Source organism: Cydia splendana, chromosome 24, assembly GCF_910591565.1.
Source record: "Cydia splendana chromosome 24, ilCydSple1.2, whole genome shotgun sequence".
Taxonomy (NCBI): domain Eukaryota; kingdom Metazoa; phylum Arthropoda; class Insecta; order Lepidoptera; family Tortricidae; genus Cydia; species Cydia splendana.
The window spans coordinates 7,052,286-7,067,831 of NC_085983.1; the positions used below are offsets into that span (position 1 = coordinate 7,052,286).

The 15,546-nt window shown below is 37.0% G+C and overlaps 1 protein-coding gene across 1 annotated transcript; it reads left to right on the forward strand.

Moving 5' to 3' along the window:
• The first annotated feature begins 6,985 nt into the window (after positions 1-6,985).
• LOC134802214 (RNA exonuclease 4-like) lies at positions 6,986-9,613 on the forward strand. The gene is made up of 3 exons (XM_063774804.1): positions 6,986-7,514; positions 8,228-8,356; positions 9,051-9,613. Exons 1-3 carry the CDS (start codon positions 7,095-7,097, stop codon positions 9,204-9,206), a joined length of 705 nt encoding a protein of 234 aa, XP_063630874.1. The 5' UTR covers positions 6,986-7,094; the 3' UTR covers positions 9,207-9,613.
• Positions 9,614-15,546: the final 5,933 nt, after the last annotated feature.

Below are 15,546 nucleotides of genomic sequence, written 5' to 3' on the forward strand. Positions count from 1 at the left end.
CATACTGAACAACTTTTTCTATGGGACCAACCTCGAAATCCCAAAAAAAATTTGACCTTCCCATAGAAATCGTCGACATCCACTCGACCAAAATGTATAAAACGGCCAAAAAAAAATTTTGTGATTTCGGAGTTGTCCAATACAAAAAGTTGTTCAGTATGGCCTACCTAATCACCTCGCACAATATGGCATACGGTCCAAAAATGACCCTGTATTGTATAGTTGGTAAAATATGTTATATTAACACATGTGTTAAAACTGTTATAAATAATTAAAAAAAAAAATCGTACGCTAAACGAGTTCATCTGAAGTCAACATTCAATACTAGACCTTGCATACCCAGAGCTAGAGCATTGATTAGCTCAAACTGTTTCGGATCCGTTCGGGCCGGTCTTAAGTACCCGTGTAAACGGAGATACGTATCTGAGAAACGTTTCTTGGGAACGGTTCTTGGATACGTATTCGGATCTCGGCGGTTCCGTGTAAACCGTGTTCTTAGCACCGCCGGTCTTAAGAACACGGGTATCCGTTTCGGCGTGTAACACGGATACCGGGAGCCCTACTAATGACTAGCTAGGAGGCCGTAGAAATAATATACAATTTATTTCATTATATATTTAAATTAAGTACAGACAGCGTCGTATAGTAAATAGCATCCAAAGTATTCAAATAGTTCAGTACGCCATACAAATAATATGGTGTACCGAACTATTTGAATACTTTGGATGCTACCTACTATATGACGCTGACTGTACTTATATAACAATTGACAAATCAGACTGGTAGCCACACTCTAATGGCTAATCTAGGATTAAAACTTTTTAGTGGCTGGCCATCTTTGTCAAAATATAGAGCCTCAAACCACATCAAATATTTAAGTATATTGTCATTGCCCGCCAGCATTGAACAAATTGGTTATTGGTGGGTAGACAAAATAAAGTCACTATCATGTTAAACATTGAATTTATTAATTGTATTTTATTATTTTTAAGAGAATCTTCATAGCATGTGTCTGTCCGTCGATACAGGTATCAATCTCAACCATCTTCCACTCAAAATATTTTACTTGTGGTACAGAGATGCATTGACTATTTCATCTTCACTCTCTTGTTGCATACATTGCTACTTCTAGTGGCTAGAGGCTGGGTCCTGAAATCAGAAACATATTTGTTATATATAAAATGTAATATCACACTAAAGTTAATACACAGTCACAATAAGGTGTCGCTGCGGGGCAAGCGTGGCTGGTCTTCACATTGGAGTCTGTTTGCAAATTGATTACATACATTTGCTTACTTTCACTTGCATTAAGTGGCAAACACTAACCATTGTATATTTAGACCAAGAAAAGTCTGCAGCGATTTTGATAGCCCATGCAGTGCATGTGTTATTTAAAATAACACTAAATACTTTGGAATCTTTCGCTAATCAATATTAGCATGGGGGGTTAAAATAAAACTTGACAATAGTTATTCGTTTTACAAGGGGGCAAGCAGTTATTTAACCGCTCATGCTAATGTTGTTTCCCGAGCAAGCAGAAGATTTAAACTATGACAGTAGCGAGTGGTTCGAGAAGTAGAATCTTGAGCGTTGTGAGAATTCAAGGCACGAGGGTTAAACAAACATTGCCACATAATGCAACACAAAATTTATCACCACGCCAACGCAGGGAAAATACCAACTATAAAATACCAAAAAAATCAAATCCACATGAACATTATAAAGAATTTATAATTCAAAATCATCATTTAAAAGTAAATTCTACCAGCTAACATAAGGAAACTGAAAAGTTAGATCGGATTACTTTGCCCCACATGTGGGAAAAATGCAATTTTCGCATTAGTATTTGAACAATCAAGAGCCTTTACCAGTTGGTGTGGTGATAAATTATTTAATTAACCTTTGTATTCAAAACAAACTTACCTGAAGTGGCAAACAGTAGACACTGTCAGATTAATATGTAGATTTTAGGATTAGTAGTGTTCCGTTACTACATCGGCAATTCACGTCATCATCACGGGTCTTTCCGTCTATTGTAGACGATTTATTCATTGCTGTTTAGACAACGGGTTTGGTGACTGTGGAGGCCGATGCGTGAGCGGCACGACCTCCCACATTTTGGGCAGAGAAAGCTCATGCCACCTGAGGTTCCAGTCCTTTCTTTCTGCGACACCTTCTGCTATCTGCTATCTTAAACCAGGCTTGGTCGCATAATCTTCTCCCCTCCACTACACGCTTGCGCCATCCATCACGGTCTTTAGCTAAGGCTTCCCAGGTATGGTGGTCGATTTCAAATGCAGACATGTCTCGCTTAGCACAGTATTTAAAGCGCCGCATCGGTCTTCCAACGTTCCTTTTAGCATACCTACGTAACTGCACCAAGCAAGACACGTCTAGGTATTATATTTACGTACTTGTACTATATTTCAAATGAAGCTATAATATAAAATTAAAAAGTTTGTATAAACAGAAACAAAGCAAAGGCATCAAACGCGATGCCGGTTCGTGACGACTTTGTGTGTGTGACAGTTTATTTTTAGTGTTGCCGTTGAAAGTTCTTTCTTGTGCCTAAATAGAGCTTTTATGATTTATTATTATACAATATTATTAGTTCAAATAAAATATGATATTCCAAAAGACTACAAATAATATTATATAGTACTTAAATTCCAAAATAATGAAATGCCTCAGTGTCCATTTCTGCTTTTTTAAGGAACAGGATTACCCTGAAGTAGGGGACTAATTTTAAAATAGCAATAATCAGTACTTTATGCCGTTTTTGACGTTTCTGTGCACGCTGTTGTCTGTCTATACTTAAAGGTCACGTAATTAGTGATACAAACACCTGCCTTGTCGATATAAGCAAAATTAGATATATTTACCTATTCTAATTACAACAGAAAAAGTATATACTTAAAAACAAAAATTAAATGCTTTTGTGTAATAATTTCCGGTTTGATAGGTACGGGTACTACGGGTTTTGCCATGGTAGAAGTTGAAAAGGAACGTTATGAAAACATTTATTTGTATGTATAGGTACTAAATACAATGGTACAAATCTGTTGCTTAAAAATAAAAGCAATACGCGACGTTGCCAAACTGCTGCGAAGCGAAAGTTTGACTCGACAACGTCGCATCCTATTGTTACAATAGGGTATTTTCGAACTAGTCAAATCAGTTACTTTTTTATAGTTATTGCAATGCAACTTGTATCGTAAATTTTTAGAAGTCACGATAAAGAGTGAATTGAGCATGTATTGAGGTATTTTATCCCATTAACTCCAAAATCGTCTGAATCACACATTTTTATTTAATAACTTATGCTTTCGTGGCAAAAAGGCGGAAGGGAATAAAAAAGTTTTACTTTTAATTGCCATTTTTTTCAATGTGGATTCTGTTGTCACTGTTGTAAGCATATGCCAATTGAAGAAAAATTGTATTATTAATTCAGAACATATAATTATGTAAAAAAACAATATTGATATATATCTAATTAATTACATTTATACGTTCATTTATATTAAGTACAGTGTACGAACGACAGCTTCATTCAATCGCGCGTTGTTCAAGTAAGTAATACTATTGGGTCTCGAATAATACTCCTTTATGCACAATCGCGCGTTGTTCAGGTGGGTCATTAATAAGCGGGTCTCGCATAATACTCATTTATTTAAAAAGTATCAATCAGATTACTTTTTAGCACTAGTGTAAAAAAATCAAACTTTACGCACGATTTGCAGCTACAAAAACTAAACTTTTTGAGCAATTGTATTAAAAAAATATAAAGGAACGCTCAAGTACCAGTGGCATGGTGGTAAATACACGGACTTATGCTAGTAGTAATGTCTAATCCTTTTGCCATGCACCAATGGTAGCATGCGCAAAATTATTATGACAGGTATTTATTTTCAGCCGGTTTAAATAGTTTCGGCAAGACTTATGTAGCATATAATATATAAATATTATCATCACCACAGTATCGTTTTCCGAAATTACTTTATGGTTATACCGTTTGGCTACGCTATTTCTCTGTACCCTGCCTCTCCCTTCCCTCCCTGTACTCCTTAAGTGCCCTAACTCTCTTTACTCCTACTGAAAGATTCATAAGACTATCCTGTTCGGTCATTTCCTTCCACCCCTCATGCCTGATCCAGTTTTAAACTAGATTCATGATTTATTAAATTTACTATAAAGCGACATCTGTGGCCTATTTTATAAAGCTACAAGTTACAATTTACAAGCGGAAGTCTCTTTCTAACCTTATGTGTTAGAACGAGACTTCCGCTTGTAAATTGTAACTTGTAGCTTTATAAAATAGGCCACTGTTGATTATTCCTAATCGTTGGCAACGGCATATATCTACTAACTTTCAATGAAGATGTATAGATGTCGTTAGGAGTTCTATGATTTGGATGTGACACAGCGCCATCTCGTGTCCATGATAGGCAATAGCGCATTTTCAGTGACGCCATCTGGTAACGATGCGCTTTTAGGCGGTCGCATTTTTAATGTATGGGATGGCGGCGTCTGTATATATGTAGTCTGTGGTCACACAGGCGCGTTTCGCGTGCGGCGCGTGAGCGGGGCGCGCCGCTTTTTCATATAAAACGCTCAGGCCCGGCTCTGAAATCGCGCCGGTGTGACGGAACCTTTATTTCAGTTTACTCCACTGTCCCTCTGTCATCAGGCTGTATCTCATGAACCGTGATAGCTAGACAGTTGAAATTTTCACACATGATGTATTTCTGTTGCCGCTATAACAACAAATATTAAAAAGTGTTCCGTTCTTGATGGGTGAGTCCGACTCGCACTTATTCAGTTTTTTTTTTGTAAACGAATTTAATATTAACGGATAGGCATTAATATTAAAGAATGAAATAGTAGTGATAATTTCCATACTTTCACTTTAGTGCCATGAAGGGTAGGTACAAAAGGGTTCCCTCTTTTGAGATTGGAAAGTGGGCTAGGTTATAAATGCGGCCTTCACAGAACCGATCTGCGACCAGAAAAGTGGGTCAGGTTAGAACTGTGATCCTTATAGAACCAAACTGCAACCAGAAGTAAGTTAAGTTAGAACTGCGACCCTTACAGAACCGAACTGCTACCAGAAAAGCGGATTAGGTTTTTTTAATTACATATTTGTTTTTAGATACTTATATCGGAATAGTAAATTTTTCGAGTTATGATTGTATGTTACGGATTTAAAGTTTTCTGAGATGAGATAGGTTTGTAACCGCCTTGATGAAGGTATGAAGTCTAAAAGTAAATAATTACTTAATTCAAAATGAGTATTACCTATTACTATTATTTATTTTACCCGAGCGAAGCCGGGTTTTCATCTAGTTATTCATAATAACACTGCCATTATGATTCTATGGACCAACATAGGCTCGCCCAACGCGCCGCGCTTATAATGAAGTTGATTTAGGTATCTACTTATCACTGACAGTCATTTATCCACAAAACAAAGAAGTAATAGAAATGAAACTTACGTGTAAAGCGTGTGGCATCATTAAGATGAAAGAGAATTACAATAATTCACTACGTTTTAAGAGTCGGCACTCTCGAACAAGCCTTGAACCGAACCAGGCTGACGCAACCAGCTGACGCAACTAGGAACAAAAAAAGCTTTTGTATGGAATTTGGTGACCTAGCTATAGCCAAAAAAACAAAATAAAACGTCAGTGCTATTTATCTGTCAAGTCAACTGTCAGCCACTTTGCTTTGTTGCTTGTCATGGCGGTTCGCATGTTTTACTTACGTATTTCTTGCAATTTCTTTTTTAAGAGCCTTCGATATTTTCCAAAACAGTCAAACGTGATAAGAACGTACAGTGAGTCAATAGATTTTGTTTAAATGGCACCGAAAATTAAGTTGTTTAAGTGCGAAATATGTGGCAATCGGTACGTTCGCGAAAATCGCAAAAAAGGAAGTTTATGGTGAAATTTCCATTAGATGAAGACCGGTAAGTATTGCTTTAGAAACCTTTAGCCCCATTAGACGAAGACCGATAAGTATTGCTTTAGAAACTTTATTTTGGTGTAGCAGGCTATAAACACATCGAAAATTATTTCATTGTGAACTAGGGATGTACTACAAGTATCGATAACTGCAGCCTAATTTTTTATCAATGTAAATAGTAAAATAAAATGAGTGAATTTCCTGATAACTTGCATGCAACATGACTATAATTATTTCTCCGAATATTTTTAGTGGAAAATTATCTATCATCTGTGCATTAATAGAATGGACATTATATGATATATTTTTGGAATCTAGTAATTGTTTAAGATTTTAACCTAAAATATAAGAAAATGTATGTGTGTTTTATTATTTAATAATATAATATATAGAAAAAAATCAATTAAGTTAGATTTACACATTGTAATGTTGACACAGGTGAACATATATTTTCCTCTGTTACCTGTCGACCTTCGAACCGTCGGGATGTATTTTAAATTAATGATATTAAATTAGTTAAAAAAATCCTTTTATATATTTTTATTTTAACACATAAAAATCGTGTTCACATTTAAGTCCAACCATGTATTAGTCCACTCAAGGAACACTATATAATTATAACATACGACTTAAATGTGGACTCGATTCTAACCTGATTTCGAGTACGAAATTTGTTGACAGGGGCCTATGTTTCAACCCTCCGCAATTTATCGATATCGATAAAATACGCAAGCGTGTAGCATACTACACTAATTAAGTCTGTTATGTTGGTACTATTGTTCTTTGACAGTTCTTTGTCGTACATGTTGGTAATGGTTGGAGAACCAAACTGACAAAAACTGATTCCAGTCGCTAGTATGGAAGTCCCGTCTCTTAAAACGTATAGTGATTATATTCTCTTTGTAACAAACCACGAAGTGAAAACATTACAAAAGCGGGGGAATCCCCTACTATCATGGCAATATTGGCCTGCAAAAGTTATTTGTGGTCAAACTGAAATTTAAAAAGTTATTTCGGTCGGTCATTGGCCTCATTGCTGTCAAAACGTGGACTTGACTGAAAAGATTGTAACCTTAGTAAAATCGAAATTTTAAATTTAAATTTGTGCAACTGGACAGTGCAACGCAATTAAAATGGCGAATGAGGAATTTGAGAAAAATATCGCTTTTATCATAGTTACTAGTGTAGCAGTAACGGTGATTTGGTTATTCATTAAATGTGTGTCAAGTATTTGGTCCAGTTTGTTCAGTGGTCCACAAGAATATTATGTTCCTACACAAACATATTTTAATGAATCGTGTTCTTTGAGAGACAGGCAAAATTACATAAGGAGGGCCAAACAAGTAGTAGCCATTGATACAGAAAGTGTCGGCGGGGGCCCTCGCGGCTCTGTGAATATACTAGCAAGAGTGTCCATCGTCAATAAACAAAGAGTTATTTATGATGAGTATGTTATACCATTTAGTCCGGTAACAGACTATAGAATGCCATGGAGTGGTATATGTGAAGAAGATCTCGCTGGTGCTTATAAGACATTTGATGAGGTCAGGCAGGTTAGTATGTCTTTGCTAAACAAATTTATTTATATCCAAATATAACAGATAAAAATAGAAAAAAGAGTTAAATGTTAGTGATGTTTGATTGGACAATTTATTCTTTATTTCATTGCTAGTCGCGATCATAATACAGTAAGGTGTTATTTTACGATTATCATTATAAAATATAGCATATAACAACTTGGATGTATATTGATACACTACTTACACCAATATTCAGCTAAATCTGGTACTTAAATTTAAGTATTTCTATAATATAATTATGACTAGGTATATGTATTTTTTTGTATGAGTTTACCATCATGGAACAATGGTGTTCCGGAGCTTTAGGAGGCGTGCGCGGAGCAGAAGCCAACACGTAGAGGCCCTTTTGACACTTTAATGAAATGTAAGGGGTATACCGAGTGGATGCTGCCCTTGCCCGTGTCATGGGACGCACGCAGAGGCAGTACCCGTCAGGGTGTAAGGGCTATTGAGAGTTGGTGGGATCTGAAATGAACTAGGTTATTAACTAAATGTACCGATATTATTATATGTGGCGTTCCATGCCTAAAGGGTCCTTAACCTCCATATGCATATATATTGTCATCTAGTACCCACAACACAAGCCTTATTGAGCTTTATACTGTGGGACTAGGTTGATCTGGGCAAAATTGTCCCATAATATTTATTTGTTTATTTAAAAGTGTATAACTATTACTTTCTTTCAGGATGTGGCACGGATTCTTCAAGGTTACATTTTGGTTGGCCATGATTTGCAATTTGACCTGAGAGCCTTGGAATTGACCCATCCTTCTAACGATATTAGGGATACCTCTTTGTACAAGCCTTTTAGATATGTAAGTTACATATTTATGTATTCAGTAGAGCCCGCTTAATATGATTTCCCGCGTAATACACTATACTACAGTGCAGTTTGTTTTCAGAACGGTAGCAGGCGGCTTAGCACGGTCGCGTTTTTATCCCTTGTCACCATGCCTGTCACTTTTTAACAAGTATGTAAGTGCGAAAGGGACGCGCATAGTGATAGTCGATAAAAATGGAACCGTGCTGAGGGCTGCAGGATAGCGTTGAAAAATTGCTAAAATTGATATAATATCATGCACAACTTTCCAACCCCACTACCTTCTGGGAGGTCACGGAACCCAATGCTTAACTCTAAAACTAAATTAATTTGTATCCAACAATGTCTGCAAATGATGCTATTAAGCTTAGATATAAATTAAAAGTGTACAACACCCTAGCGGCATCTACCTGACACTGTTACACTTCTTAAAGGGCTACTGGAATTCCAAGTTATATTGGAAGTTCACCAGTGCCCCTAGAAGGCCCATAATTATTGTGGAAATATTTGCTATGTTGGGTGTGGTCTTGGTAGCTTAGATGGCAGAGCACTGGACTAGTGATCTACTGGTTGTGAGTTCAAGTCTCATCCAAGACACCACCCACTGTTTCCACTTTTAATTTAACTCTAAATCTGTTATATTTTTTGTTAAAACTATTTTATTTTTGGGCTAAAATATTTTGTTCCAGACTACAAATAAACCTAGTTTAAAGTATTTAGCGAAGAAATACCTGAAAAGGGATATACAAGTCGGCGACCATTGCTCGGTGGAGGACGCGCGCGCAATCATGGACCTTTACCTGCTCGTTGAAAAGGAATGGGAGAAAGAAATGGAGTTTTACTAATGCTACTTCGAGAAAACGAAGCAAAACAGCCCACGGCCTGGAGCGATTTTTTTAAAGCTCCAAGTTCTAGTTTAAAACAAGACTATGGCAATGATAAGTAAAGGTAGGTTATAGGTATTCCAAAATTGAAGCTCTTCGAGCAACACCGGCTTCCAACACGTCGGAATTGAAGCTCTTTTACCTTGTACAAGTTGTACAAATTGTACAAATTGCCTTAATCGCGCCTAGGCAAGCAATATATGTGCACAGAAAGAGAAAGAGGATTTGCTCTCATTGCTTTCAATATTGTACTACCTTTTGTCGGAACTAGATCTTAGTTTAAAACATAGCATAATTTTTGGACCACACTATGTACTTGAATTTACGCTCATTTCAAATGCTCATTTGTACACACAAATCTCAATTGGATTGCTTTTTTTTACACCAATATGTTTTAAGTATGTGTTAGTTATAAGCTATCGGTATGTTTTATCCTACTACTCTTATATAAAAAGTTAAGTTATTTGAACTTATTTTATTATTACCACCCAGACAATATTGATTGTAGAATAATTTTACGGTTTAGACTCACCTTAAAATTATTCAACGTTACAGCCTGGCAAAAAAGAGTAGAAATTAAAAAGTGGCAACACTGTAGTGTCGTCCCGTTCTCTAATATTAATTGATTTGAAAGGGACGACACTACAGTGTTGCCATTTTTTAATTTCTACTCTTTTTTGCCAGGCAGTTTTTTCTTTTTTTTGTATGTCTCACAACAGTTTAAATTCGAATATTGATTTATTACCTATTAATATGCAATATTTTGATAACATCGAGCTGATCTGATGATCGGAAGTGGCCATGGGAACACCCTGAAGGAACAATAAATAAATAAATATTATAGGACATTCTTACACAGATTGACTAGGTCCCACAGTAAGCTCAAGAAGGCTTGTTAGTAGTAGCGGTTGACCAAAATCAGCTGCAAATGGTGTTAAAGGTAGGGATGTACCGACTAGTCGCCGACTAGTCGGGAAAGCCGACTATCCGGCCACATTTGTAGTCGGCGATTAGTCGGCACTTTATTAGTGAAAGAACAGAGCACAGAGAACAGAAAAAAAAGGAAATCAACAGTCAATATTTACCATATGTTTTATGTTTATTTTACTAAAATACCTATTCAGGGTGCAAACGAAAACTTTTGTTCATATAATTGACCGTTTGATCCTTATCGTATGTTGATGGGCTGGTGTTGTCCTCTACAGGTCGATCTCAACTGATTCTCGTGTAATTTCATGTGCAAGTTCGATAGTTATATTTTTTTATTATTATTCAGTTATTGTTTTTTTTTAATGGTGGAGCCATGAGGAACTATTAATGTATTGCAAAATTTAGAGACTTAGCCAGGGCATGTTGCTCGTAAAGACGCTGACCACAGGGAATAGGTTCTTAACTGGCGACTACGTACGGGAAATAGAGCCTTGGAAACACCTCCTACAAGCTGTACTGACGGTCTGTTAAGGATCCTAAAATAAAAGAACTAAAGACAGAAATTGAACGAGGATTCTTGTGATAGGTTTTTGAACCTGTAGAGAACACCTTTTAGCCAAGCTAAATTATGGTGAATAGCGCAACCAAAGGAGCAAAACTATTGTTTTTCACCTGAACTTATACGAAACTAATGATCTGGCCGACTAGCCGACTAATCGGCCATTCGAGCGCCGATTAGTCGGCTAGTCGGCCAAATCAATAGTCGGTACATCACTAGTTAAAGGTATGAAAATCGGCACGATTAATCTTTAGGCCATTTGAATCAATTTGACCCGTAGCACCAAAAAAAGTTAAGTTAAGAGTTATGACGTCATCTTTTTTTGTATGGAAAAATAAAAAATATTGTTCAGAAACCTATCGTGTGTGGTATTAAATGAAAGGGCATTTTGAGCCGGTTCTAAAATATATCACATTATTATATGTGACGTTCCACGGGAAAAGGTACCTTATGAGGGTTTCTAGTTTCGGAGATATGAAATGTTTTGTAAAGAGGTGAAAAAATGCTCAATTTTTTTTTATTGTGTGATCTGAAACCTTAATGCGTAACGTTTGTTTACCTGTTTTTATTTTTGTTATAAGTTAGTTATAAGCCTAGTAATGTCGTCTCAGAGTTTAGTAGAAAAGGTACCTTATGGAAAAAAGATTCAAAATTCCCAAAAAAACTAGTCAATACGGGAAAAGAAGTTTGGTAGAGAACTGTATTAGCATTCTGCAAAACTAATTTGATAATTTCAGTTCTGGTTGGGGCGCCTCGCAAATATTATAACCGTACATCGACCGACATCACAAATCCAAGTAGCCTGCTATTATACCAAAGTTACTCTCGTCAAGTCTTTCTTAACTAGAATAATCTTGATTTGGTTTGGTCGCATGCAGTAAATCAGCCATTGGTTTGCTGAAAAATGCCAATACCCGACGCATTACCTTATGGAATATCTGAGGTCATTGAACCTCAATGCCGCTTATCTTCAATAGCAACCGAAATATATTATTGATAAGAAATAGACGATTTATACCATTACCAAAATATTATTAGTTTATCCTAACTGTTCCATCATCATCATGCCTCATCATGTAACTTAATCACAAGGTACCTTTTCATTACATACAAATTATTGGTCTTTTTTGAGATTATTATGACGAAGAACTAATTAAATTTGGGGCAGTTTAATGTAAATTAATATTTTCTATTCATAAAAGATAAACTGTAATATGATTGATATTTTGTAGTGATGTATTATTAGATTTATTTCCATAAGGTACCTTTTCGTAAATGTATGGAGCAAATACTGTTATTGTTATGTAAGTTTAAAGTGGCATAAGGGGTTAAATATAGTATTTAGTTGGGGTTTTAGGATTTATTTCATTTGAATGACAGAATTTCTTTCATATGTGCTCAGAAAAATTGATTGTGTGTCACATTAAAAGTAAAAATATTAAATTTTGTGATTTTATATGAAAAAGTCAGAAAATACATTTTCACCTCTAAATCGGTATTGTTTTTTGCTTAAACTGTCTGTCAGTGTCGTTTTCTAATAGATAAAATTTAAATCTTGAGAGCTCGTTGCAATCAATGGTGAAAATGAAATAAAACTTTATTTTCAAGAGATTGGTTAGTATACACATAAATCAGTCGATATCATAAGTTTCAATTTGCATTACAGAACAAGTCGCAATATTTTTTTAATCTCAGATATATAAGGTATTATTATTTGTAGTCAACTATGTAACTTACTGCAGGAACATAGTTTTTTAGGCGGCTAAACTTAAGAGCGCTATTACATTTCGGCGTTGAGCGAGTTTAGGTATTTTACGCGCTGCGGCAGGCCGTGCGAGCTCAGTACGCCGATCCCTTCTACCACACTCGCACTACAATGATGGATTAAACATTCTTGATCCTTCGCGAAGCATATTGAAATCAACCATAACAAAACTAACTGTACTTAACTTTTAAAGTTCTAAAACTGTTATTTGGTAAGTACGAAAATACTAAATGCAGTGCAAATGTACATAGGGGCTGTTCATAAATTACGTCATCTATTTTTGACGATTTTTGACCCCCCCTACCCCTCAAATCATCCAAAAATCAAGCTTCGGATGAATCTGTTTCCTCCTACGTCATGTTACCATCATCCGATTTCCAGACATCAAACGAGCCCAAACACGAAGTGGTTCAGTTACATGGTAGACTGGTACCCGTGGCCACAGTCCAGCTCCATCATCAGACCCTGAGTACTAACTTGTGTCAAAGATCTTGTTGCGACGAATCGAACGAAGCCAAACACGAAGTGGTTTAGTTGCATGGTTGATTGGTACCGGTGACCACCTTCCGGATCCATCATCAGACCCTCAGTACTACCTTGTGTCAAAGATCTTGTTGCGACAAATCAAACGAGCCCAAACACGAAGTGGTTCAGTTACATGGTAGACTGGTACCCGTGGCCACAGTCCAGCTCCATCATCAGACCCTGAGTACTAACCTGTGTCAAAGATTTTGTTGCGACGAATCGAACGAAGCCAAACACGAAGTGGTTTAGTTGCATGGTTGATTGGTACCGGTCACCACCTTCCGGATCCATCATCAGACCCTCAGTACTACCTTGTGTCAAAGATCTTGTTGCGACAAATCAAACGAGCCCAAACACGAAGTGGTTCAGTTACATGGTAGACTGGTACCCGTGGCCACCTTCCAGCTCCATCATCAGATCCTGAGTACTATCTTGTGTCTAAGGTCTTGTTGAGACGAATCAAACGAGCCTAAACACGAAGTGGTTTAGTTGCATGGTTGATTGGTACCGGTGACCACCTTCCGGCTCCAACATCAGACCCTGAGTACTATCTTGTGTCAAAGATCTTATAGAAACGAATAAAACGAGCCTAAACACGAAGTGGTTTAGTGGCATGGTTGATTGGTACCGGTGACCACCTGCCGGCTCCATCATCAGACCCTGAGTACTATCTTGTGTCAAAGATCTTGTTGAGACGAATCAAACGAGCCTAAACACGAAGTGGTTTAGTTGCATGGTTGATTGGTACCGGTGACCACCTTCCGGCTCCATCATCAGACCCTGAGTATTATCTTGTGCCAAAGATCTTGTTGAGACGAATCAAACGAGCCCAAACACGAAGTGGTTTAGTTGCATGGTTGATTGGTACCGGTGACCACCTTCCGGCTCCATCATCAGACCCTGAGTACTATCTTAAGTCAAAGATCTTGTTGAGACGAATAAAACGAGCCTAAACACGAAGTGGTTTAGTTGCATTGTTGATTGGTATTGGTGACCACCTTCCGGCTCCATCATCAGACCCTGAGTACTATCTTAAGTCAAAGATCTTGTTGAGTCGAATCAAACGAACCCAAACACGAAGTGGTTTAGTTGCATGGTTGATTGGTACCGGTGACCACCTTCCGGCTCCATCATCAGACCCTGAGTACTATCTTGTGTCAAAGATCTTGTTGAGATGAATAAAACGAGCCTAAACACGAAGTGGTTTAGTTGCATGGTTGATTGGTACCGGTGACCACCTTCCGGCTCCATCATCAGACCCTGAGTACTATCTTGAGTCAAATAAATACATATAGAATGTCAGGTCGTTTCAAATATTTTTAATCCTGTCCGGTAGTTTATTAAACTGTACCATTATAAATTATAATACTATAAAAACAGTGCTAGGATCAAAGTCTCTCGTTGCGGTTTACACGCACACAGTATAGCGTTTTACACGGCGCCCGCCGCACACAATGATAAAAAACCTCGTCGTCGCCGTTGAAAATGTGCGGAGCCGACCGACACACGTCCTGCCTCTACAAGCTCTGCCGCGGCACTGAGCTGGCGCAGCGCGCGTCATCGGTAATATAGAGTAGTTTTCAAAAAATTGCCAAAAAATTATAGTAGAATTTCATAAACACTAATGTATACCAACAGTATAAGCAAACGTTGCAGATTGCTTGAGTATGAAAATGACTTCGATATTAAGTAGATTTTCGTAGGAATTGACACTTGTTTCGGAGAGAAAATCGAGTTCGTTTTACTTTGATTTTCTCTTTCTCAAAGGTATGTAGGAAAAATATAGTTTGATATGCCTAAAGTACAGGGTATTAGTAATACAAAATAGCCAGGTTTAGCAGAGTAAAATTCTCAACATTTCCAAATAAGAGCTCGCCATTCAGTGCTTCACGGGGTTTTTCGGAAACGACCATCAGAAAAAAAATCATTACTAATTTAATAAGTCCTTTTTCTAATATTTACAACGATATTTATAAAGATAAGAAGACACTTTTACTGGAACAAGTACTCATTGTTTCTAATAATGAGCGCAAAGTCCTGAATTTCGTCGACTAGTATCATCAATTTTGCATTATTTCGACTTTTCTTGTAAGAGCGCTCTTAAAACTTCTCTATCGTAAAGTTGCTCAATTCACAACATTATTTTCAAAAAATCATATCTCTATAACTACGCAACCTAGAAGGTTGATCTTTTGTGTTATCGATAGCTTATTTATTGTAGATTACTGGGGTATGCATAACTCCATACCCGCCATAAGGTACCTTTGACCGTGGGACGTCACATATTTCCGTCACTTAACATACCAAGTTTGGTTTGGGCTCCTCCAGATACGAAACCGTTGAATTATTTTTTGCAAAATATACCTCAAGTAATACCCAATATCCTCATATCTAACCCCAAGAAATTAATTACGTAAAATATTTAGTTTTAGTATTTTTTTTATTTTTTTATTATTACAAATTGTGATCTATCAATCTATCAATGAAACGGCCTCCTAGCCTAGTCGATAGTGACCCTGCCT

Excerpts from the sequence above, each read along its gene's own strand:
- LOC134802214 (XM_063774804.1), top strand. The coding sequence starts at position 7,095 with ATGGCGAATGAGGAATTTGAGAAAAATATCGCTTTTATCATAGTTACT. Across the intron at positions 7,515-8,227 it reads CATTTGATGAGGTCAGGCAG|GATGTGGCACGGATTCTTCA; the intron begins GTTAGTATGTCT and ends ACTTTCTTTCAG. Across the intron at positions 8,357-9,050 it reads TGTACAAGCCTTTTAGATAT|ACTACAAATAAACCTAGTTT; the intron begins GTAAGTTACATA and ends ATTTTGTTCCAG.